The sequence below is a fragment of the Rhinolophus ferrumequinum genome, chromosome X, assembly GCF_004115265.2.
Source record: "Rhinolophus ferrumequinum isolate MPI-CBG mRhiFer1 chromosome X, mRhiFer1_v1.p, whole genome shotgun sequence".
In the NCBI taxonomy this organism is placed as follows: Eukaryota; Metazoa; Chordata; class Mammalia; order Chiroptera; family Rhinolophidae; genus Rhinolophus; species Rhinolophus ferrumequinum.
The window spans coordinates 38855907-38878651 of NC_046284.1; the positions used below are offsets into that span (position 1 = coordinate 38855907).

Sequence of the window (22745 nt, forward strand, 5' to 3'; positions counted from 1 at the left end):
GAATCTAAAGAACAAAATAAACAAAGAAGCTCATTGATACAGATAACATTTTGATGTTTTCCAGATGGGAGGAGTTTGGGGGTGAGTGAAAAAGGTAAGGGATTACGAAATATAAATTGGTAGTTACAAAATAGTCATGAGGATGTAAAGTAAAGCCTCGGTATGGTGTCAGGTGAGTACTAGACTAGTCAGGGGGATCACTTCTTAGATTATATAATTATCTAACCACTGTGCTGTACACCTGAAACTAATAGAATGTTGTTTGTTAGCTATATTTTAATAAAAATCTTTTTAAAAAGTCCCAAAACCAAGAATTATTTCATTTTCCTCACTCTTTTCCTACTACTCCATCTGTGTTCACTTCTCATGGAAAACTTCCATCTTTTGACTTCTTTCTGTTATCCCAAGTTGTCAACATCTTTCTTTTACTACTCCATTCTATGGTAATCCCCTTTATCATACCCTTTGTATCATACCCTTTGTAACCCCTTTATTGCTTAAAAATAACAGTTTTATGAAGATGTAATTTACATACCATATGTTCACCCATTTGAAGTGTACAATTTAAAAAATAAAGTGTACAATTCAATGTTTTTCAATGTATTCGTAGAGTCTTGCAAATATCACTACAATCCATTGTACAACATTGTCATCCCCTCAAGAAGAAACCTTGTATCCATTAGCAGTCACTTCCCACTTTCCCTTAACCCTTTCTCCAATCCCAGGAAACCATTAATCTACTTGCTGTCTCTATAGATTTTCTTATTCTTAATATTTCACATAAATTATACAACATGTGGTCTTTTGTGACTGGTTTCTTTTACTTGGCATAATGTTTTCAAGGTTCATCCAGGTTGTAGCATGCATCAGTACTTCTGTCCTTTTTATGACTAATTACTATTTCATTATATGGATATGCCATTTATTTTATCCATTCATCCACTGATGGACATTTGGGTTGTTTTCACTTTTGGGCTATTTCAGTAATGCTGCTGTGAACATTTATGTACAAGTATCCATGGACATGTTTTCATTTATTTTTCATGTGTACCTAGGAGTGGAATTGGTAGATCGTATAGTAATTCTATGTCTAATTTTCTGAAAAATTGCCAGAGTGTTTTTCAAAATGACTGTACCATTTCACATTCCCACAGGCAGTATATGCGGGTGTTAATTTTTCCATATTTTTGCCAACACTTAATATGTCTTTTTGATGATAGCTATACTGGTAAATGTAAATTGGTATCTTGAGGTTTTGATTTGTATCTCCTTGATTGCTAATGCTGTTGAACATCTTTTCATTGTGCTTATAGCCATCCATATCGTCTTTGAAGAACTGTCTGTTTAGATCCTTTGTCCAGTTTTTAGTTAGGTTATTTATCTTTTTATTATTTAGTTGGAAGTGTTTTTTTATATATTCTAGATACAAGTCCCTTATCAGACACATGATTTGCAAGTATTTTCTCCTAGCACCTTTGTTTTATAGTCCCTTGTTGTTCTTCCATAACTCCAAACTTGCCAACGTCCACTCGTTTATCCATTCAGCAATTTAATCGTTGCTTCTGCTTTACCTTAGTAAATTTAATAGGATATATAGTCAAGGCAAATACCTGGAAGACTTGATTTTTCACTATCTCTAAACATACGAGGTGACAATTAAGTTCATGAATTCATCCTAGAAAAAGTGCTACATACCTCATTGCTGAGTATCACGATGGTTACCTTCGAAGTACTCCCTGGACGCTATGCACTCACTCCAGCACCTAGTCCACCCTTCAAAGCAATTTTGAAACTCTTTTTCTGAAGTGGCCATCAGAGCTGTCATCGTATTGCCCTTGATGTCCTGAATGTCATCAAAATGTCTTCCTTTCAATATTTCCTTTATCTTCGGGTAAAGAAAGAAGACATTGGGGGCCAGATCAGGTGAGTACGGAGGGTGTTCCAACACAGTTATTTGTTTACTGGCTAAAAACTCTCTCACCTACAGTGCTGTGTGAGCTGGTGCATTGTCATGATGCACGAGCCATGAATTGTTAGAGAAAAGTTCAGGTCGTCCAACTTTTTCACGTGACCTTTTCAGCACTTCCAAATAGTAAACTTGGTTAACCGTTTGTCCAGTTGGTACAAATTCATAATGAATAATCCCTCTGATATATAAAAAAAAAAGGTTAGCAACAACGTTGCAACAAGTTTGTGAACGTCATTGTCAGACCTCGTATATTATTCTTTCATACTTCAGTTTCTCTGCACCCATTCCCTCTCGTTGAAATGTCCTTATTTTACTTTTTCTGTCTGGCCCCTGTTTATTCATGATGATCCATCTTAAATGGAGAGTGGTAAACTTGGAATTCTAGTTTTGGCTCAATCTCATGACCTTCCTATTACAGTTACGCAGTGGGTAATCCTGCAGAGTGAAACTTAAAACTGTCTCTCCCTATGGCTCCGTTCCCATGACAGTTACCTTTTTTTTTTAATTAGAGTTTATTGGGGTGACAATTGTTAGTAAAGTTACATGGGTTTCAGGTGTACAGTTCTGTATTACATCATCTATATATCACATTGTGTGTTCACCACCAAGTAGTTCTCCTTCCATCACCATATATTTGATTCCTTTTACCCTCATCTACTATCCCCTTTCCCCCACCCTCTGGTGCTCACTAAACTATTGTCTGTGTCTATGAGTTTTTGTTTTTTCATTTGTTTGTCTTGTTCCTTTGTTGTTTTCAGTTTTATATATACATATCAGTGAAATCATATGGTTCTCGACTTTTTCTGTCTGATTTATTTCACGTAGCGTAATATTCTCAAGATCCATCCATGTTGTCACAAACGGCACTGTTTCATCTTTTCTTATGGCAGAATAGACTTCCATTGTGTATATATACCACATCTTCTTTATCCAACCATTCATTGAAGGACACTTTTGTTGTTTCCATGTCTTGGCCACCATAAATAAACCTGCAATGAACATTGGAGCACATATATCTTTATGGATAAATGTTTTCAGATTTCTTGGGTTGATATCCAGGAGAGGGATTGATGAATCATATGGTAATTCTACTTTTAATTTTTTGAGGAATCTCCACTATATCATACTGAAAAGCTTCTGCACAGCAAAAGAAACCATTGACAAAACAAAGAGTGGGGGAAGATTTTTGCAAACAACACCTCCAATAAGGGGCTAATATTCAAAATATATAAGGAACTCATACAACTGAACAACAAAGAAACAATCCAATTAAAAAATGGGTATAGGACCTGAATAGACATTTCTCTAAAGAGGACATACAAATGGCCAATAGACATATGAAAAAATGCTTAGCATCACTAATCACCAGAGAAATGCAAATAAAAACCACGATGAGGTATCACCTCACCCCAGTTAGAATGGCTATCATCAACAAGACAAATAGTAACAAGTATTGGAGAGGCTGTGGAGAGAAAAGAACCCTCATACACTGTTGGTGGGAATGCAGACTGGTGCAGCCGCTATGGAACGCAGTGTGGAGACAGTTACTTTCAATGCCTTTTGAAGCTGGAGTTTGTGTGAACCAGGCAGATTAGTGGCTTCTTAAATTCTTCCCTCTAAGCCCTTGTTAATATCACCTATCTGTGAGATCTGCAAGATCTAGGGTCTAATCTTTTGTTTCTGTATGCCTATGATCAGTGCTGGAGTACACGGTGGATGTTCAATAAATGTCTATGATTATTATTGTTATTTATTGTTGACATTATTATAATTAAAGGAAACAATACTTAAAAAGAGCCTACCCCATTACCTGCCACAGAGGGAGTACTCAATGCTTTTCACAGCTATTGTTGCTGTTATTTGTGGAATAAATGACTTTGGATGGCAGTTGTACATTACTTCCATATACAACCCTCATTGATACTTGTAACAATGTTGTGAGGTAGAAAAGCAAGAATTAGGATCTCCATTTTATAGATTAAGAAAGTGAAGCTCAAGGAGGTTAGGAGGCTTGCCCAAATCACTTAGCCAGTAAGTGAGAAAAAGTAGGACTTGAACACAGGTTTTCTGACAGTAAATTTGTGTTTGTATATCTTCCAGTCTTGCTCTAAACTGTATTGTCTTTTAAATTATAATGTCTACAAACATTAAGTTTTCATTTACTGTAAGTGTAAAAACATGTATTAACAAAGGCTAAAAGATAATTTGGCATGAGTGATATAATAAATTTTTTTGTGAATAGAAATAGCAGAATTAAGCAAAATGTCTTCTTTCCTGTTTACCCTTATTCCTCTCACCTGCCCAAATTCGAAAAAAAAACAAACCAAACAAACAAAACAGAGAGAAAAAATGTTAACTGTCAGTTGGAAGCATCCTTGTTAGGACAAGGAGGCCATAACTAGAAAACCATGTTTCAGATGGTGGCAGCATATATTAATTGTAGAATACTTACCTAGTGGGGAACAAATCATTTCCTGATTGTTGCCTATGCTTACTCAAACCTATAAACCTTGAAAATGCCTCCCTGCTCCGGATGTCTAAGCTCCTAATTGTCATTTTCTCATGTTAAGATTGGTAGTCATCAGGTTACTCTCCCCATATTTTTCTCCATTTTATTTTATCTGTCCAATTTTATTTGTAAAGTCAGTGAAAAGTATCATGTTATAGTCTCAAATTATTGTCAATGTAATAGAATGTTAAAGAAATGGATTATTCCAAAAGCCTACACAAATTAACTTGTGTTGCCTTCCAGTGGGCTAACTTCATGAAATGTTTATCCTAAGGTAAATATTTGGGTTGCTGATCATGTCTTGTTGCTGAACTGCATCAAATTTTAAAACTATGCTCATAAGATAAACAACTTTAAAAATGTATTGTTGCAATATGCAGATGACGTATTATACAATTGTACACTTGAAACTTGCATAATTATTACAGTTATCAACCAATATCACCTCAATAAATTTAATTTTTTAAATGTATTGTTAACATAAGAAAGGGAGGCATAATGATTTTAGGGTAAATTATATTTTATAAAAGAAGAACTCAAATAATCTAGATTGTTGAAGTTTTTCTTGAAATGATACTGTTTATTCATTTCAGTTTCCTGAATGGCAGCTAGAATATAGAGAAATGAGTACATTTTCTTGGGGATAGCTCTCCGGGTACTCGGGTTAGGATACAGTAGGTTATTCTAATACTTCTAATTGATTGTATGTCTTTAAGATATAAATTGAAAGACAGTGTACCACCATTCCTTTTAGACTAGTCTATTGCCTGGCTCTCTCAAATGAGTTTTTTGGTTATCTAGCATGTGTGGAAGTAATAGAGAGGACTACCACACACCAACTGAGAATAAAATGTGCTGTGTAACTTGTAATTTGACTTTCTGATTGTTTGTTACTAATATATTGTAATACAGTTTGTTAATGATTATTGATCTTATATCTTGCAATCTTGATAAACTGACTTACAAGTATTCTAGGAGCCTTTTTTTAGGTTCTGTAGGATTTTCCACATAGAAAATCATTGTGCCTATAAATAAATATACTTTTATTTTTTCATTTCCAATGTGATGTCTTTTATTTCGTTTTCTTGCCTTACTGTACTGGGTAGGAATTCCAGAAAAAAATGTTGAATAGAACTGATTAGAGTATACATTCTTGCTTTGTTCCTGATATTCGGAGGAAAGCATTTATTTTTTCACCATTAAGTATTATGTCGTTTGCCATAGGTTTAAGGAAGTTCCTTTCTGTTCCTAGTTTGCTGAAGAAAAAAATTTTAAAAATCATAAATGGATGTTGGATTTTGTCAAATGCTTTTTTGCACTTATCGAAATGATCTTATCACTTTTTTAATCTGTTAACATTGTGAATTATATTGATTGACTTATTGAATGCTAAAACAACCATGTATTGTAGGGATAAGTCCCACTTGGTCATCATATATTATGCCTTTTATATGTTATTAAATTTAATATGCTAAAATTTTAGGAATTTTTGCACCTATGCTTATGAGGGATTTTGGTCTTTGTTTCCTTATTTTTGTCACCTTCTAGAATGAGTTGGGAGTTGTTCCCTCCTCTTAATTTTCTAGATGTGTTTGTGCAGAATTGGTGTTCTTTCTTTCTTAAATGTTTGGTAGAATTCACCAGTGAAAATTCAGTTTATAATTGACATATGGCTATTTGGTTATTTATTTCTTTTAGAGTAATCTTTGGTAGCTTGTGTCTTTCAGAGAATTTGTCCATTTCAACTAAGTTGTCTAATTTATTGGCATACAGTTTTTGATATTTTCTTATCATCCTTTTAATATCCATACAATCTCTAGTGAGATCACCTCTCTCAGTCTTGGTATTGGTAATTTGTGTTTTCTCTCCTTCCCCCACCCCCAATCAGTCTGGCAAGAATTTTATCAAATTTATAGATCTCAAAGAATGAGCTTTCGGTTTTTCTTTTTCTTTTTTTATGTTTTATACTTCATTAATTCCGCTCTGATCTTTTTTTTTTTTTTTTTGAAGCAATAGTGAAAATTTATTGATTTTTGGAATAGTGGTAGGAGATGATCCATTGTCCAATAATATCTGTTTTTCTCTCATCCTCTTCCTACTCTTGGTTCCAAATCCAGTTGGACTTACAGCAGACAACATCACTACTTATTTGCTCAGAAGCTAGAACAACATCTTAAACCTCCCTGGTGAGCCATAAACATTTGTGGAATGGATGAGTGAATACTGGGGATCTGAAAGGCTGTGCAGATTTGATAGAAGCACATGAAAGTTATTTTGTGTTTCTAAGTGGCCAGAATTTGCTCCATCAAGGTCTATTTCACTGTTTAAAATAGACAGCTAGATTCTGGACATCCACTATTATTTACAAGATAAGGAACATTCGTGAATATTTGACTTATTATGCTAGTTTTGTTTTATTTCAGAAATCAAAAGTCTTTGAGTTTAGGGGGAAAAGGCAATTTTAACTTAGTGTCTACACAGATCAGTAAAGAAGGCAGCACACTACAGTGGAAATAACCCATAGCTAGGAATCAGGAATCCTAGGTTCTTAACTGTGCCTGCCACAAAATATTCAGTGTAAATACCACTAAGTTGTTGAGGTCAATAATACTTTGGTTTCTTAAGTGATATAATGGTTTCCAAAGTAAGAACACAGAAGAAAAAACAAGTGTACTGGAATAAAGATAAATTATGCTCTCAAATCTAGCAAGCCAATTGATTAACAAATACCTGACTCCAAATTAGAAAGGGTTAAAAAATATTAGAGCATGTTTTCTAGATATGTCAGTTTTTCTGACAATAGAACATATTGTAGTGTTTAATTATGGAGAATTTCTTTGCTAATTAAGATTTTACAGGCATAAAATTATGTCATAACAACATAATCATAAACTCAGATTTCCTTTAAAAAAGAGAAAGTCTAAAGACAGAAGAACACTGTGGGGCAGCTTTACAGACCATGAATGAGGCCAATGTTTGAGCTCTGTTTTTTCTTGGCAAAACACAACTTTCTACCTCAAAGAAATAGAACTGACAAAAGCTTATTCTTAAAAAAAGGATCACATGATTTCCTTAAACATCAAATGTCTCTTATAAAACATTTTGGATAGTAAAGTATAAACTAATCAAACACCATAATATTGGATTTCCCTTTTGAAAATAATACAAGACCAGAAAAAGGAAGACCTGAGGTCAACAGTTGTTTTTTTTTATTATTATTTATTTATTTATTTTAATTTATTTTTAATTTATTGGGGTGACAATTGTTAGTAGAATTACATAGATTTCAGGTGTACAATTCTGTATTACATCATCTATAAATCCCATTGTGTGTTCACCACCCAGAGTCAGTTCCCCTTCTATCACCATATATTTGATCCCCCTTACCCTAATTTCCCACCCCCACCCCCCGGACCCTCTGGTAACCACAAAACTATTGTCTGTGTCTATAAGTTTTTGCTTCTCATTTGTTTGTCTTGTCCTTTTGTTGTTTTGGGTTTATATACCACATATCAGTGAAATCATATGGTTCTGTTTTTTCTGTCTGACTTATTTCGCTTAGCATCATACTCTCAAGATCCATCCATGTTGTCACAAATGTTCCTATATCGTCTTTTCTTACCGCCAAAGAAAAGGTAAGAAAAGGTATATTCCACTGTGCATATATACCACAACTTCTTTATTTTTATTTTTTTTATTTTTTTTATTTTTTATTTTTTTATTTTTTAAATTTATTGGGGTGACAATTGTTAGTAAAATTACATAGATTTCAGGTGTGCAATTCTATATCACATCATCTATAAATTACATTGTGTGTTCACCACCCAGAGTCAGTTCTCTTTCCATCACCATATATTTGATCCCCCTTACCCTCATCTCCCACCCCCCCAACCCCTTTACCCTCTGGTAACCACTAAATTACGTTCCCCAGATTAATTATCAAACCCCGTGGCCATCCTGTGGTCACCGACTGCCCTCCAATCCCCTCACCCTCCTCCCCACCCCCACCCCCCTGCCCATCTAGCAACCCTCAGTTTTTCCTCTTTGTCTCCAAAACTGTTTCTGATTAGTACATTCACTCACTCTTTTCTTTAGACTCCGCAGATAAGTGAGATCACAACTTCTTTATCCATTCATCTATCAAAGGACATTTTGGTTGTTACCATGTCTTGGCCACCATAAACAAAGCTGCAATGAACATTGGAGCACATGTGTCTTTATGTGTAGATGTTTTCAGATTTTTTGGGTAGATAACCAGGAGAGGGATTGCAGGGTCATATGGTAATTCTATTCGTAATTTTTTGAGGAACCTCCACACTGCCTTCCATAACGGCTGCACCAGTCTGCATTCCCACCAACAGTGTATGAGGGTTCCTTTTTCTCCACAGCCTCTCCAACACTTGTTACTATTTGTCTTGATGATAGCCATTCTGACTGCGGTGAGGTGATATCTCATTGTGGTTTTTATTTGCATTTCTCTGATGATTAGTGATGTTGAGCATGTTTTCATATGTCTATTTGCCATTTGTATGTCCTCTTTGGAGAAATGTCTCTTCAGGTCCTCTGCCCATGTTTCAATTGGGTTGTTTGTTTTTTTGTTGTTGAGTTTCATGAGTTCCTTGTATATTTTTGATATTAGCCCCTTATCAGAGGCACTGTTTGCAAAAATCTTCTCCCATTCAGTTGGTTGCCTCTATATTTTGTCGATGGTTTCTTTTGCTGTGTAGAAGCTTTTAAGTTTCATATAGTCCCATTTGTTTATTTTAGCTTTTACTTCCATTGCCTTTGCAGTCAAATTCATAAAGTGCTCCTTGAACCCAAGGTGCATAAGTTTAGTACCTATGTTTTCTTCTATGCAGTTTATTGTGTCAGGTCTTATGCTTAAGTCTTTTTGATCCATTTTGAATTAATTTTGGTACATGGTGACAGAGAGCAGTCCAGTTTCATTCTTTTGCACGTGACTTTCCAATTCTCCCAGCACCATTTATTTAAGAGGCTGTCTTTCTTCCATTGTATGTTTTTAGCTTCTTTGTCAAAAATTATCCGTCCATATTTATGTGGTTTTATTTCTGGGTTCTCAGTTCTATTCCATTGGTATATGTGTCTGTTTTTATGCCAACACCATGTTGTTTTGATTATTGTAGCCCTGTAGTACAAGCTAAAGTCAGGGAGTGTGATACCTCCAGTATTGTTCTTTTTTCCTAACATTGCATTGGCTATTCGGGGTCTATTGTGGTTCCAAATAAATCTGATGTTTTTCTGTTCTATTTCTTTAAAAAATGCCATTGGGATTTTGATGGGGACTGCATTAAATCAGTATATTGCTTTGGGTAATATGGCCATTTTAACTATGTTGATTCTTCCAATCCATGAGCACGGAATGTCTTTCCATTTCTTTGTGTCTTCTTCAATTTCTTTCAAAAATGTCTTATAGTTTTCATCATATAGGTCCTTCACATCCTTGGTTAAGTTTATTCCTCGGTATTTTATTCTTTTTGCTACAATTGCAAAAGGAATTCATTTCTGTATTTCTTTTTCTGAGATTTCATTGTTGGTATATAGGAATGCAATGGACTTTTGTACATTGATTTTGTAGCCAGCAACTTTACTGTATTCGTTGATTGTTTCCAATAGCTTTTTGGTGGAGTCTTTAGGGTTTTCTATATATAGCATCATGTCATCTGCAAAGAGTGATAATTTAACTTCTTCATTCCCAATGTGGATGCCTTTTATTTCTTTCTCTTGCCTGATTGCTCTTCCAACTTCCAATTGCTCTTCCTTCCTGATTGCAAGGACTTCCAACACTATGTTGAAAAGCAGAGGTGATAGGGGACAGCCCTGTCGTGTTCCTGAACGTATTCAGTTTTTCACCATTAATTATGAGATTAGCTGAGGGCTTGTCATATATCGCCTTTATTACGTTAAGGTATTTTCCTTCTATACCTATTTTATTAAGTGTTTTAATCATAAATGGATGTTGTATCTTGTCAAATGCTTTTTCTGCATCAATTGATTAATCATATGATTTTTGTCCTTTATTTTGTTTATGTGATGTATCACATTGATGGATTTGCGGATGTTGAACCATCCTGGTGCCCCGGGGATGAACCCCACTTGGTCGTGATGAATAATCTTTTTAATGCATTGTTGTATTCGATTTGCTAGAATTCTGTTTCGGATTTTTGCATCTGTATTCATCAGAGATATTGTTCTGTAGTTTTCTTTTTTTGGGTTGTCCTTACCAAGTTTTGGTATCTGGGTAATGTTGGCCTCATAAAATGAGTAGGGAGTACTGTCTCTTCTTCAAATTTTTGGAAGAGTGTGAGCAGGATTGGTATTAGATCCTCTTTGAAGGTTTGGTAGAATTCACTAGTGAAGCCATCTGGCCCCGGACTTTTGCTTTTGGGAAGGCTTTGGATGACTGATTCAATTTCGTTACTGGTGATCAGTCTGTTTAGATTTTCCAGTTCTTCATGGTTCAGCCTTGGAAGGCTATATGTTTCTAAGAACTTGTCCATTTCTTCTAGGTTATTGAATTTGGTGGCATATCGTCCTTCATAGTATTCTTGGATGCTCCTTTGTATTTCTTTGGTGTCTGTGATACCTTCCCCTTTTTCATTCCTGATTTTGTTAATTAGTGTGTTCTCTCTTTTTATCTTAGTGAGTCTAGTCAAGGGTTTGTCAATGTTGTTAATCTTTTCAAAGAACCAGCTCTTTGTCACATTAATGTTTTCTATTGTCTTTTTGTTCTCTATTTCATTTAGTTCTGCTCTGATTTGTGGTATTTCCTTTCTTCTGCTGACCTTGGGTTTCACTTGTTCTTCTTGTTCTAGTTCTTTTTTTCTTTTTTTTTTTTGCAAGTTTGGTATTAATTTTATTCTATTTTCTGTATAACTTTAAGTACATAAAGGTTTATTTCCACAGGCCTCAGGAAATGGGCAGAAGTCACAGGACAATCTCTCTTCCCACCAAAAAAATGTTGCATATTTTGGTGTTTGTCCTAGAGGGAAAAAGTGAAATTTACATTAGCAATGCTGTGCAAGATTCTTACATAAGACCTAAAAGCAGTCTGCAGTGGAGATTTTAATCCTTTGTGCAGGTGCCTGGACAGAAGCCAAAAGCTGATGAGCATAACAGGGCAAAGGAAACAGTGCAGATGGATGACAGGCACCTAACATGGAAGGAGGAAGGAATGCCAGATTCCTTGGAATGATGTGTTATTTTTTTCTTTTTCAGTCATCTCTGTGGAAGGTGCTGGGCAGGGATCCCAGAGGAAAAAAAGGGTCCAAGACTCCTTTAACTGGTCTGGGTGCAGGGCACTGCCACAGCAGCTGATATAGGAGAACCTACTATCTCAGGTCCAGACAGAGCCAGGATGGAATGCAGAATAAAAGGAATGCTATAGGAAACAATTTTGCTTAGAACGTTAGCTAGATGGCCAAGCTTCAGCCTTTGGTCCAGTGCAACCCTTGTCTCACTTGTCAACAGTGAAAGATTAGTCTGGTTAGAAGAATCAGCTGGAATCACACCAGCTTCTGGTACCTTCATGCTCATTGTTAGAAAAAGAGTGACTTGTGTGAACTTTCTGAGCTGTTAATTCCTAGGGACTGCTTTATTCTTCCCAAAGACTGTTGGTCAAAGGCTGAAAGCTAAAACACACCAGTCCTGCAGTTCCTTAATGGACTGGCAGTGCAGTTGAGCTGATATGGAAAAGCTGCACCTTCCTGCAGAAGATCAACTGACCTGCTATCCCACCCCAAATCTCAGCCTGAGGTATATTTCAGTGAAGGCAGGTAGCTGTGCTTCTCAAAGCAGAGAAGCAGTTTAAGAGCAGAAACATAGAGGAAATCTAGAAAAGAACCGTCTCAATACAGATTTATCCCATGGTGTGAGGGAGAGGGCAAAGAACCCAGTGGCACTTCGCTTATCCAGCTATTTCTGTCACTGTGGTGACCAACTTCTGCCCGTTCCATAGGGTCTTGAACTGCTCTGGGACAGGGAACTCATTAAAGTCACCGCCTTCTGTAGGAATGAGGATATTCATCTCAGAAGATTTGGCACTGACTATCTCACACTCCAGGGAATTCTTACTCAGGTAAACGTGGCAGCCATCTGTTTTGTTGATGGAAATGGTTGGCACTTTGCCCATTACCTGAACTTTGACATCCCTACTATTGATTATGTCCACAATGCCCACCACGTCATCGAATACCAGACCGAGTTTCTTACAGTTATCTACTGTAATGGAGTTAATTTTACCCTTGATTTGCAATGTCGTGTTGACACACTTGTATATGTAAGCCACCTGTTTCAGCTCTGTGCCATCTATCACCAGGTTGGAAACATTCTCCTGATTTTCCACTCTCCACTTCTTGCCCTCTAGTTCAAGTACAGCTGGTTCCTACTTTGTGGTAGGTTTGGGGGATGGGCTGACTCCTGGTTTAGGTTCAGAGAATGGTTTGGGGCCACTTCGCACTGGACCGCTCTGAGCCTTCAGGGCAGGGTTCTTGTGAGTCTTCATGTCATCAGAAACATTTTCAGGGCATGTGTGATGCTCTCCCCCTGGTTAATCTGTGCAAACAGTGCTGAGCGTGAAGCAGAGTCATCTGAGCCTGAACAGGTAGGCATTGGGGGAGGAGGTGGGCCTGGTGGTGGTGGGGGAGGCCCTGATCCAGCAGAGGGTCCAGATGGCAATCCACTCAGTTCTTTTGCCACAGGTCCCGTTTTGCTCCAGGTCAGTCCGGTGGTATGGAACTCCTTAATGTAAGCCTGCAGCTCTGTTCATATACTCAAGTAGGCTTTGACCCAGTCCACATGCTTCTTATCCACATCTTTGTACTCCTTGAGGACTCGATTTGTATAAAACATGGCAGCATCATTCATTTCTTTCACATAAAGACCAGGCTTGGGAGCCATAGCCACCCAACCCAGGGCCTGGATACTTTCACTGACAGCTGACAGGTGATTGAACAACTTGCTGCCGCGGTTCTTCTCCCGAAAGGTTACCACTTCTTGGATCTGCTCTGAGATGGGTGCTAACAAATCAGAAAGCTTATTACCTCCTGGCTGCTGGCACTGAGAGGCTGTAACCAAGAGAGCTCGCTCCAACTTCAGACCGGTGTGGACCATCTCCGCATGTTTCTGCACGTCTCCTCCAATCTCTTTACTGAACTTCAAGTACTCTGCCACAGGACCAGCAAGCAGTGAGTCAAATGCTTGCACAGGGGGAACTACTCCTGCTTTTGCAGCACTGTCTCCGTTCCCACAGTGCATGGCAGAGGCATGGGACACTGCTTCCAGGCGGCCCACTGCCCTCTCCAATCTTTCTACCAGATTTTGCATGTCAGCCATAATGTACCACCTCAGAGTTCTGCCTCACCTCGGGACTGCGAACAGCCGCTCTCCCTCTTCTTGTTCTAGTTCTTTAAAGTGTAACATGAAGTTATTTATTTGGGATTTTTCTTGTTTCTTGAGACAGGCCAGTTATGATATAAATTTCCCTGTTAAAACTGCTTTTGATGCATCCCAAAAATTTTGGTAGGATATATTTTCATTGTCATTTCTTTCTATGTATCTTTTGATCTCTCCTCTAATTTCTTCTTTGATCCAGTCGTTCTTTAAAAGTATGTTGTTTAATCTCCATGTATTTGTGTTTTTTCCTGCTTTCTTTTTGCAGTTGGTATCCAATTTCAAAGCCTTGTGATCGGAGAATATGCTTGGTATGATTTCCATCTTCTTAAATTGCTTATGCTGATTTTATGTCCCAATGTATGGTCTATCCTTGAGAATGTTCCATGTACACTACAAAAGAATGTCTGATGTTTTAGGATGAAGTGCTGTATATATGTAAATTATGTCCATTTCATCTAATGCGTCATTTGGGGCTGCTATTTCGTTATTTATTTTCTGTTTGGATGATCTATCCATAGCTGTCAGTGATGTGTTTAGGTCCCCCACTATAATTGTGTTTTGGTCAATTTCTCCCTTTAGTTCTGTTAGAAGTTACTTGGTATATTTCGGTGCTCCCTGATAGGGGACATAAATATTGATGACTGTTATATCTTCTTGTTGTATAGTCCCCTTTACCATTCTGAAATGTCCATCTTTGTCTCTTGTTATCTTTTTCACCCTGAAGTCTGTTTCATCTGATATCATTATGGCTACACCTGATTTTCTCTGGTTACCATTTGCTTGGAGTGTCAATTTCCACCCTTTCACTTTGTGTCTATGCTTGTCCTTGTAGCAGAGATGTGTCTCTTGGAGACAGCATATGGTTGGGTTTAGTTTTTTGATCCAATCTGCTACTCTCTGCCTTTTTATTGGTGAGTTCAGTCCATTTACATTTAAGGTGATTTTTAATATGTGAGGTATTCCTGTCATTCTATCTTTAGTTTTCTGGTAAGGCTGTGTCTCCATTCTTTGTTTGCCTTTTGGTTGTTGTCTATTATTTCTGTATGGTGGTATTCTATGATGTTTCCTTCTGTTTCTTCTTTTATTACAGTATATATTTCAGTTCTGTATTTTTCTTGAGTGGTTATCCTTAAGTTTAAGTAAAAGAAAGTTTGATATTTAGAGTATTCCATTTTCTTTAGAACGCTTACTTTCTCCATTCCCATATTCCAGTTCAGGTCTTTACTCTCCCCCTTTTTATGTTTTGGTTGCCACAAATTGTCCCTGTTGATGGTGGTCGAATAGCCTCCTTTAGTATTTCTTGTAGTGCAGGTCGTGTATTAGAAAATTCCCTCAGCTTCTGTATGTCTGGAAAGGTCTTTATTCCTCCTTCATATCTAAATGATATCTTTGCTGGATACATTATTCTTGGCTCATAATTTCTCTCTTTCAATAGTTTGAATATTTGGTTCCACTCCCTCCTGGCTTGCAGAGTTTCTGCTGAAAAATCTGATGATAATCTAATGGGCTTTCCTTTGTAGGTTACCGTCTTCTTTTCCCTGGCTGCCTTGAGGATTCTTTCTTTGTCGTTGATTTTAGACAGCTCCAATACAATGTGCCTTGGAGAAGGCCCGTTGGGATTGAGGTAATTAGGTTTTCTATTTGCTTCTTGGATTCGAGGATCCAGTTTTGTCCACAAGTTTGGGAAGTTCTCATCAACAACTTGTTTGAATATATTCTCTGTTTTCTTCTCTCTTTCTTCTCCTTCTGGTATGCCCATTATTCTTATATTGCTCTTTCTGATGGAGTCAGAAAGTTCTTGTAGAGTTCTTTCATTTGTTTTAAGTCTCAAGTCTCTTTCTTCCATCTGTGTAATTTCCAGGTTTCTATCTTCGATGTCACTGATTCTTTCCTCCATCTGGTCAGCTCTACTACCTAAGCTGGTTATTTCATTCTTGATTTCTTCTATTGAGTTCTTAATCTCCAGAAATTCTATTTGGTTCTTTTTAAAATTTCAATCTCTTTCATAAAATGCTCATGTTGTTCTTTGATTGCGTTTCTGAGTTCATTAAACTGCCTTTCTGTGTTTTCTTGCATCTCGTTGAGTTTTTTCAGAATTGCAATCTTGAATTCTCTGTCGTTTAAGTCACATATTTCCATATCTTTAAGTTCCTTTTCTGGAGACTTTTCACTTTCTTTCTGAACTGTTTTGTTGCCTTCGTTATTCATGGTAATTACTGATTTATTATTTATCTTCCTAGACATCTACAGGAGTGGCTTCTGCAACAGGTTGATAGGAAGAGGTCTTTCTTTTGTTTTCCAGTATTTGTTGGTAGAATGTTTTATTTTCTCTCCGACTGTAGCCTTTTATTTCTCTCATACGGTAGTGCTATGTTTTCTCTGCACTATTCCAGCTTCTCACACAATGGGGGGGGGGGGTTTCCTGGGAGATGGGCTTCTCCTCTATTAATAGTCCGCTTGGGTCACAGGGCGCAGTGTCCCTGTGGGTATGTGGAGAGCTTTTGAAATTCCAAAGCTCTTCCTGCTCCAGATTCAGAGCCCGTATGTTTCAGCAGTTCTGTTTACTCCTGCAGGGATCTAACCTGATGTGTGGGGCCAGGGGTGGGGTGAGTTGTGAGAATTGGCCCTTGGCAATGGCGGCAACCACCACCACAGCCTGTCCTGCTTCCACAGCTCCCTCCCCTCTGCCGGAACTAGTTGGTCTGCGAATTTGTGTCTGAGGTCCACAGTTCTCAGAACAGCAAATATTCTGTTCTTTAGATCTGACACTGCTACTGTTCCGCTTCTAGCACTGGGCAGGTGGGGGTGGGGCGAGCTCCAGGAGAGTAGGGAGGAGGTGGCTAGTCTCAGTGCCTAAGGCTTCTGTTCTCTGCTTGGCAGTGAGGGCTTAAACCACTGTTTTAAACCTTCTTCCCTCAGTCTTTTCTCTGAGGTTCCTCCCGTGAGTTTGGGTTCAGCCGTGTTATATGCTGCCCCCTCAGTCTTCTGGGCCATAAGCGGAGCCCCAGTAGTCCGAGTTCTTCCCTCTCCCGCAGCTGAGGTAGTTCCGGGATGCAGGGAGCTCGGAGCTCTGAGCTAGGTCTGTGTCCTGCGCATGCCCGCCCGGCTCCATCTCCGCACTTCTCCCTTCCCTCCTCCCCTGCTCGCGCGATTCGCCCACCTTTCGGTGAATTTAGTAGTGGGCCTGTTAGTCTTGCCTGTCTGCTGTTCAGGGAGTCCTTTGTGGAGTTATCGTTGTTCGATTATTCCAGGGGAGCTTTACAGAAGCTCACCTCACGCCACCATTTTTATGACGTCTCTCGCAATATATTTTTTTAATTTAAACATTCACTGCATTTTTTATCATAACTGACAATTGTGTACATAGGAAAATGAAAGTGCACATGGTAATTTTTTTCAAAATAAGGTAATAGCCAATGGTTGTATAAAAAGTGAATGCATATACTCTCTCCTTATTTGTTCTTAATCTAAATTAGTCTTAATTATTTTCCAAAGTGAATTAAATAAGCATTGTCAAATATCAAGTAAAGTGTTTAGTTTCTTTTTCTTTTAGTGAGTAATTATTCCATTGATTTTATTTTCTAAATGCTGTATTTTGCCATGCATAATGCACTCCCCTATATAATGTGCACCCATGATTTTGGCCCAAACTTTCAGGGCAAAAATCTTTCATTTAAATCTTTTAATGCAAATATTTATTTGTTTACATTTAGGTATTTGTTTTTGCATTATAAAGGAATTTTAGCATTTATTTTTAACATATTATGGTTCAAGAAATTTTATGTAACAAGTAATTACAAAACACAAGAACAGATACAAAGTACAAGAAATGTTATGTACTGGTAACAAATTTATGATATTTACACAACATAGAAGGCCAAGAACTCTTCATCTTTGCTAGTTTATCATAAGTTAAATAAAACCAATCATCGTATACCAGGGTATTATTTTGCATACAGATATCGTTATTGATTTCTAAATTTACACTTTTAAGTCATAAACATAAGTAAAAGAATTAAAAACATTTATATAGATACGGAATTAGTACTACCCATGTGTAATGCACATCCTTATTTTTCCCTCACAAATTTGGGTAGAAAAGTGTGCATTATACATGGCAAAGTACAGTATGTTGCACACACATTAATATGTAAACATACTTTTAGCATGCAGATATTTGTATACCCATTTTGTCTTGATTAGTAGTGCAACTCATATTTTTGTCATAGGGCTTTGACCAGCTTCGACTTGAAGGCTTGCTTTGTGATGTGACCCTGATGCCAGGTGACACAGATGATGCCTTCCCTGTGCATAGAGTCATGATGGCCTCTGCTAGTGATTACTTCAAGGCTATGTTCACAGGTAGGTTGCCTTTTAAACTCTGCATCCACGTTTAAACAATATGAAAAGTACATGTTTAAATCTTTTTATTTCTAAAGTGAATTCAGTTCTTCTTGTCTATGTCTTTACAAGAAGAAACAGTTTCAAAAGGAATATACACCTCGTAAGTGTGATTGTGGGTGGTGCTTTTTTAACATGGGATGTGCACAGCTTTTCTTTTCTTGATACAAATCTTAATGAGCCATCAGAGACTCTGGGTCCCACTACTATAATCTTTAATTCATCAAAAGATACAAAGTGACAGGACAATATTTTGGAAGCACGTGCATCCTATAGACCTCCATTAGTATAGAGATATTCCTTTTTAAGTATTCTGTTTTTTTTTTTAATTTATTTTTAATTTATTGGGGTGACAATTGTTAGTATAATTACATAGATTTCAGGTGTGCAATTCTGTATCACATCATCCATAAGTCACACTGTGTGTTCACCACCCAGAGTCAGCTCCCCTTCCATCACCATACATTTGATCCCCCTCACCCTCATCCCCCCCCCAACCCCCTTACGCTCTGGTAACCACCAAATTACGTTCCCCAGATTAATTTTCAAACCCCGTGGCCATCCTGTGGTCACCGACTGCCCTCCAATCCCCTCACCCTCCCCCCCACCCCCCACCCCTCCCGCCCATCTAGCAACCCTCAGTTTTTCCTCATTGTCTCCCAAACTGTTTCTGATTAGTTCATTCACTTATTCTTTTCTTTAGAATCCGCAAATAAGTGAGATCATATGGTACTTATCTTTCTCTGTCTGACTTATTTCACTTAACATAATGTTCTCTAGATCCATCCATGTTGTTGCAAATGGTAAGATTTCTTTCTTCTTTATGGCTGCATAATACTCCATTGTATAAATGTACCACAGTTTCTTAATCCAGTCATCTACCGATGGGCATTTTGGTTGTTTCCATGTCTTAGCTATTGTGTATAGTGCTGCAATAAACATAGGAGTGCATAAAGATTTTTGAATTGAAGTTTTGGATTTCTCCGGATAGATACCTAGGAGTGGAATTACTGGATCATAAGGTAGTTCCATTTTCAGAATTTTGAGATACCTCCATACTGTTTTCCATAGCGGCTGCACCAGTCTGCAATCCCACCAACAGTGCACAAGCGTTCCCTTTTCTCCACATCCGCGCCAGCACTTGTTGTTTGTTGATTTATTGATGATAGCCATTTTGACTGGGGTGAGGTGGTATCCCATTGTGGTTTTTATTTGCATTTCTCTGATGGTTAGTGAGGTTGAGCATTTCTTCATATGTCTGTTTGCCATCTGTATGTCCTTTTCAGAAAAATGTCTCTTCAAGTCCTCTGCCCATTTTTTAATTGGATCGTTTGTTTTTTTGGAGTTGGGTTGAGTAAGTTTTCCATAGATTTGTGATATTAATCCCTTATCAGATATATCATTGGCAAATATCTTTTCCCATTCAGTAGGATCCCTTCTTGTTTTATTGATGGTTTCCTTTGCTGTGAAGAAACTTTTTAGTTTGATATAATCCCACATGTTTATTTTTTCTCTTAGTTCCCTCGCGCGAGGGTGTATATCAGTAAAAATCTTACTCCGGGTAATGTCTGAGAAGTTTCTTCCTATATTTTCTTCTAGGTATTTATGGTTTCAGACCTTACATTTAAGTCTTTAAGCCATTTTGAATTTATTTTTGTATATGGTGTAAGGAGGTGGTCCACCTTCATTTTTTTGCATGTGTCTGTCCAGGTTTCCCAGCACCATTTATTGAATAGACTGTCATTACTCCATCGTACATTCTTGCTTCCATTGTCGTAGATTAAATGGCCATATAGGCGTGGATTTATTTCTGGACTCTCTATTCTGTTCCATTGATCTATGTGTCTGTTTTTATGCCAGTACCATGCCGTTTTGATTACTGTAGCCTTGTAGTATAATTTGAAGTCAGGTGTTGTTATACCTCCCACTTTGTTCTTATTTCTCAAGATTGCCTTTGCTATTCGGGGTCTTTTATGGTCCCATATAAATTTTAGGATTATATGTTCTATTTCTGTGAAAAACGACGTTGGCAGTTTGATAGGAATTGCATTGAATATGTATATTGCCTTTAGGCAGTATGGACATTTTAACTATATTAATTCTTCCTATCCATGAACATGATATGTGTTTCCATCTATTTATATCTTCCTTCATTCCTTTCTTCAGTGTCTTATAATTTTCTGAGTAAGTATTCTGTTTTAATTGTAAAATATACAGAAGCCTGACTCTGACATGAATACTTACGCAGAATAGAAGTTATCCTTGATTTCATTGTATCTAATTAACAGAAGTGAGTTTGACCTTAATTAGATTATCCACCTTCATTTAATTGAATGTCTTTTTATTTAAGGTGGAATGAAAGAACAAGATTTAATGTGCATTAAGCTTCATGGTGTGAGCAAAGTCGGTTTAAGGAAAATTATTGATTTCATTTATACTGCAAAGCTTTCTCTTAATATGGACAACCTTCAAGACACACTGGAAGCTGCCAGTTTTCTACAGATTCTGCCAGTTTTGGACTTCTGCAAAATATTTCTCATATCTGGGGTAAGATATTTTCGTCTTCAAATCTTTCCTGCAGTAGACTCTGATGTCACCTCTTTAGAATAGACTCATGAATCTATTGTGTAGAAATGGGAAACTTTGGTCATTAGAGAGAGGTGTCCTGTCTGATAGTGTGTGGTTGGTAGCAAGCTGAGAGGATAACAGTACAGGTGCATATTTACAAAACAGAATCATTTAAGGAAAACCTGTGTAATCAAATGACATCAGACAATAAGTGTTTGATAACAATATATATCTTAACCTTTTTGATAGTATCATATATTTTAATCTGGTTGTATTCACCTTAATGATTTTATTCAAGCAGCCTTAACTGGAATTCTATGGAAACGTAATTTGAGCTTCTAGAAGTCTTTTCAAATTGGCTCAGTAATTCTTTTTCTTCCTTTAAATATGAGGGCGAGGTCTTGAAAAGAACTAATATCTAATGTGTAAACCTTTAAGAATAAAAGTTTGAGTTCATAAAAGCACATCACCCACTGAATCATTTTATCCTTCTTTAATAGATAAGAGAGAGCACATAAAACTACCAATTAATGAACTACTTAGCAGTCATCAATTCCTGAAGACATTGCTTTATTTTAGTTGAGAACGTTAAATTTTTCTTCTAGGAAATGAAATGTTTTGGTTGCAAAGAAATGTTGCTAAGATTTCTAGAGCTTTTAGAGCTTGTTTTTGTGATTGAAAATTGTGACAATAGTAAATTTTGATATATTTTCTAATTTATTATATTAGTGGATAATACATTTTTCTATAATTTGCCTTAACACATACCAATTTTAATATTGGTAAATAATTGCTATTAAGCCTTTTAAATTGCGTTTACTAAACATGGAGCTTCATCTTTAAAACTCTGTTTCAAGAGAACATATCCTTAATGAGTTTATTAACAAACTATTCCTTATCTTATAAAGTCAGCCAACAGTTAATGTAAGTTAATTGAAAGTGTGTTTTATTTGCTTATTTCAATTTTAAAGTACTCAGGCTGCTGTCTCATAATTACTTACAAACTTTTAAGCTAACTGCTATTTTTGAGGGTTTTATGGCAGCATGGTGTTATATTGTTGACTGGTATTGTCTTCTCCATTGCGCAAGTAGCCCAAGTGAAGTTTATGTCCCATAATACTGCTTGCTGTCACTACTGAATCTGAGCACTAAACTTAATTTTAGTTTAATCATACAAGGCCCTTCCCCTCAAGAGCTATAAGTATCTTTTCTCTAATTTTATACCATTGACATCATGTAACAAGTTCACTTCAAGAAAAAAAAATAAATGTATTAAATGTATTTTTAAAAAATGTATCAGTCTTATAATTAACTTCGTAATAACACTTGATGCTTACACATATAGACTCTCAACATTGCTTTACACTGATCCTAGCAACATATGGTCATCCTGAGTCAAACTAGGGGCAGTGTCATGATTTATTTGGAATGAATCATTAACTTCCAAATCATTTATTTGGAAGTGACATTAGTAACCTGTGCTCTCTCTAATGCAAAAGTTTAGTTCTTACAACTTTATATATTGGTTGAGGTCAGATCCTTGAAAGAAAAAGACCAAACTAGATACGTAAAGCACAATTTATGAAAAGTTATAAAAGTACACAATTGTCAAAATAACTGTATTAGAAAAATAATTTTGTTCTAGATAGCTCTATATAAGCAAGGTTATTTAAAGATGATATCACAGTAATTTTCTAATATTGACAAATTTCCTGTAATTAGAATGTTGGTTCCTTAACCTATTTGAAGCGTTTATTGTAACTCTCTGTTTTACCCATTTGGAAATATCTTTGTTTTTAATAAACAGTATTGTCTTAAAAATTATATTCTTTTTTTAAAAAATTATATTTTTCATTCCTAGTGTCCTCTGCAGAAATCCCAAAACTC

The 22745-nt window shown here is 36.7% G+C and overlaps 2 protein-coding genes across 9 annotated transcripts in view; one reads left to right on the forward strand and one right to left on the reverse strand.

Annotated features, from left to right (window-relative positions):
• The window catches only part of KLHL13 (kelch like family member 13), a 231580-nt gene that overhangs the window by 174337 nt on the left and 34498 nt on the right, over positions 1-22745 (forward strand). For all 8 annotated transcript variants that reach the window (XM_033112321.1, XM_033112303.1, XM_033112314.1 and 5 more), the window contains 2 exons: positions 18119-18251; positions 20641-20837. In XM_033112321.1, coding sequence (XP_032968212.1) covers positions 18119-18251; positions 20641-20837 — 330 coding nt within the window. The remainder of the gene's footprint in view (positions 1-18118; positions 18252-20640; positions 20838-22745) is intronic.
• On the reverse strand, positions 11342-13877 carry LOC117025978 (adenylyl cyclase-associated protein 1-like). Its single transcript, XM_033112363.1, is given in 2 exon segments — positions 11342-13013; positions 13016-13877. Coding segments are annotated over 2 exon segments (1425 nt in total). The 5' UTR covers positions 13830-13877; the 3' UTR covers positions 11342-12402.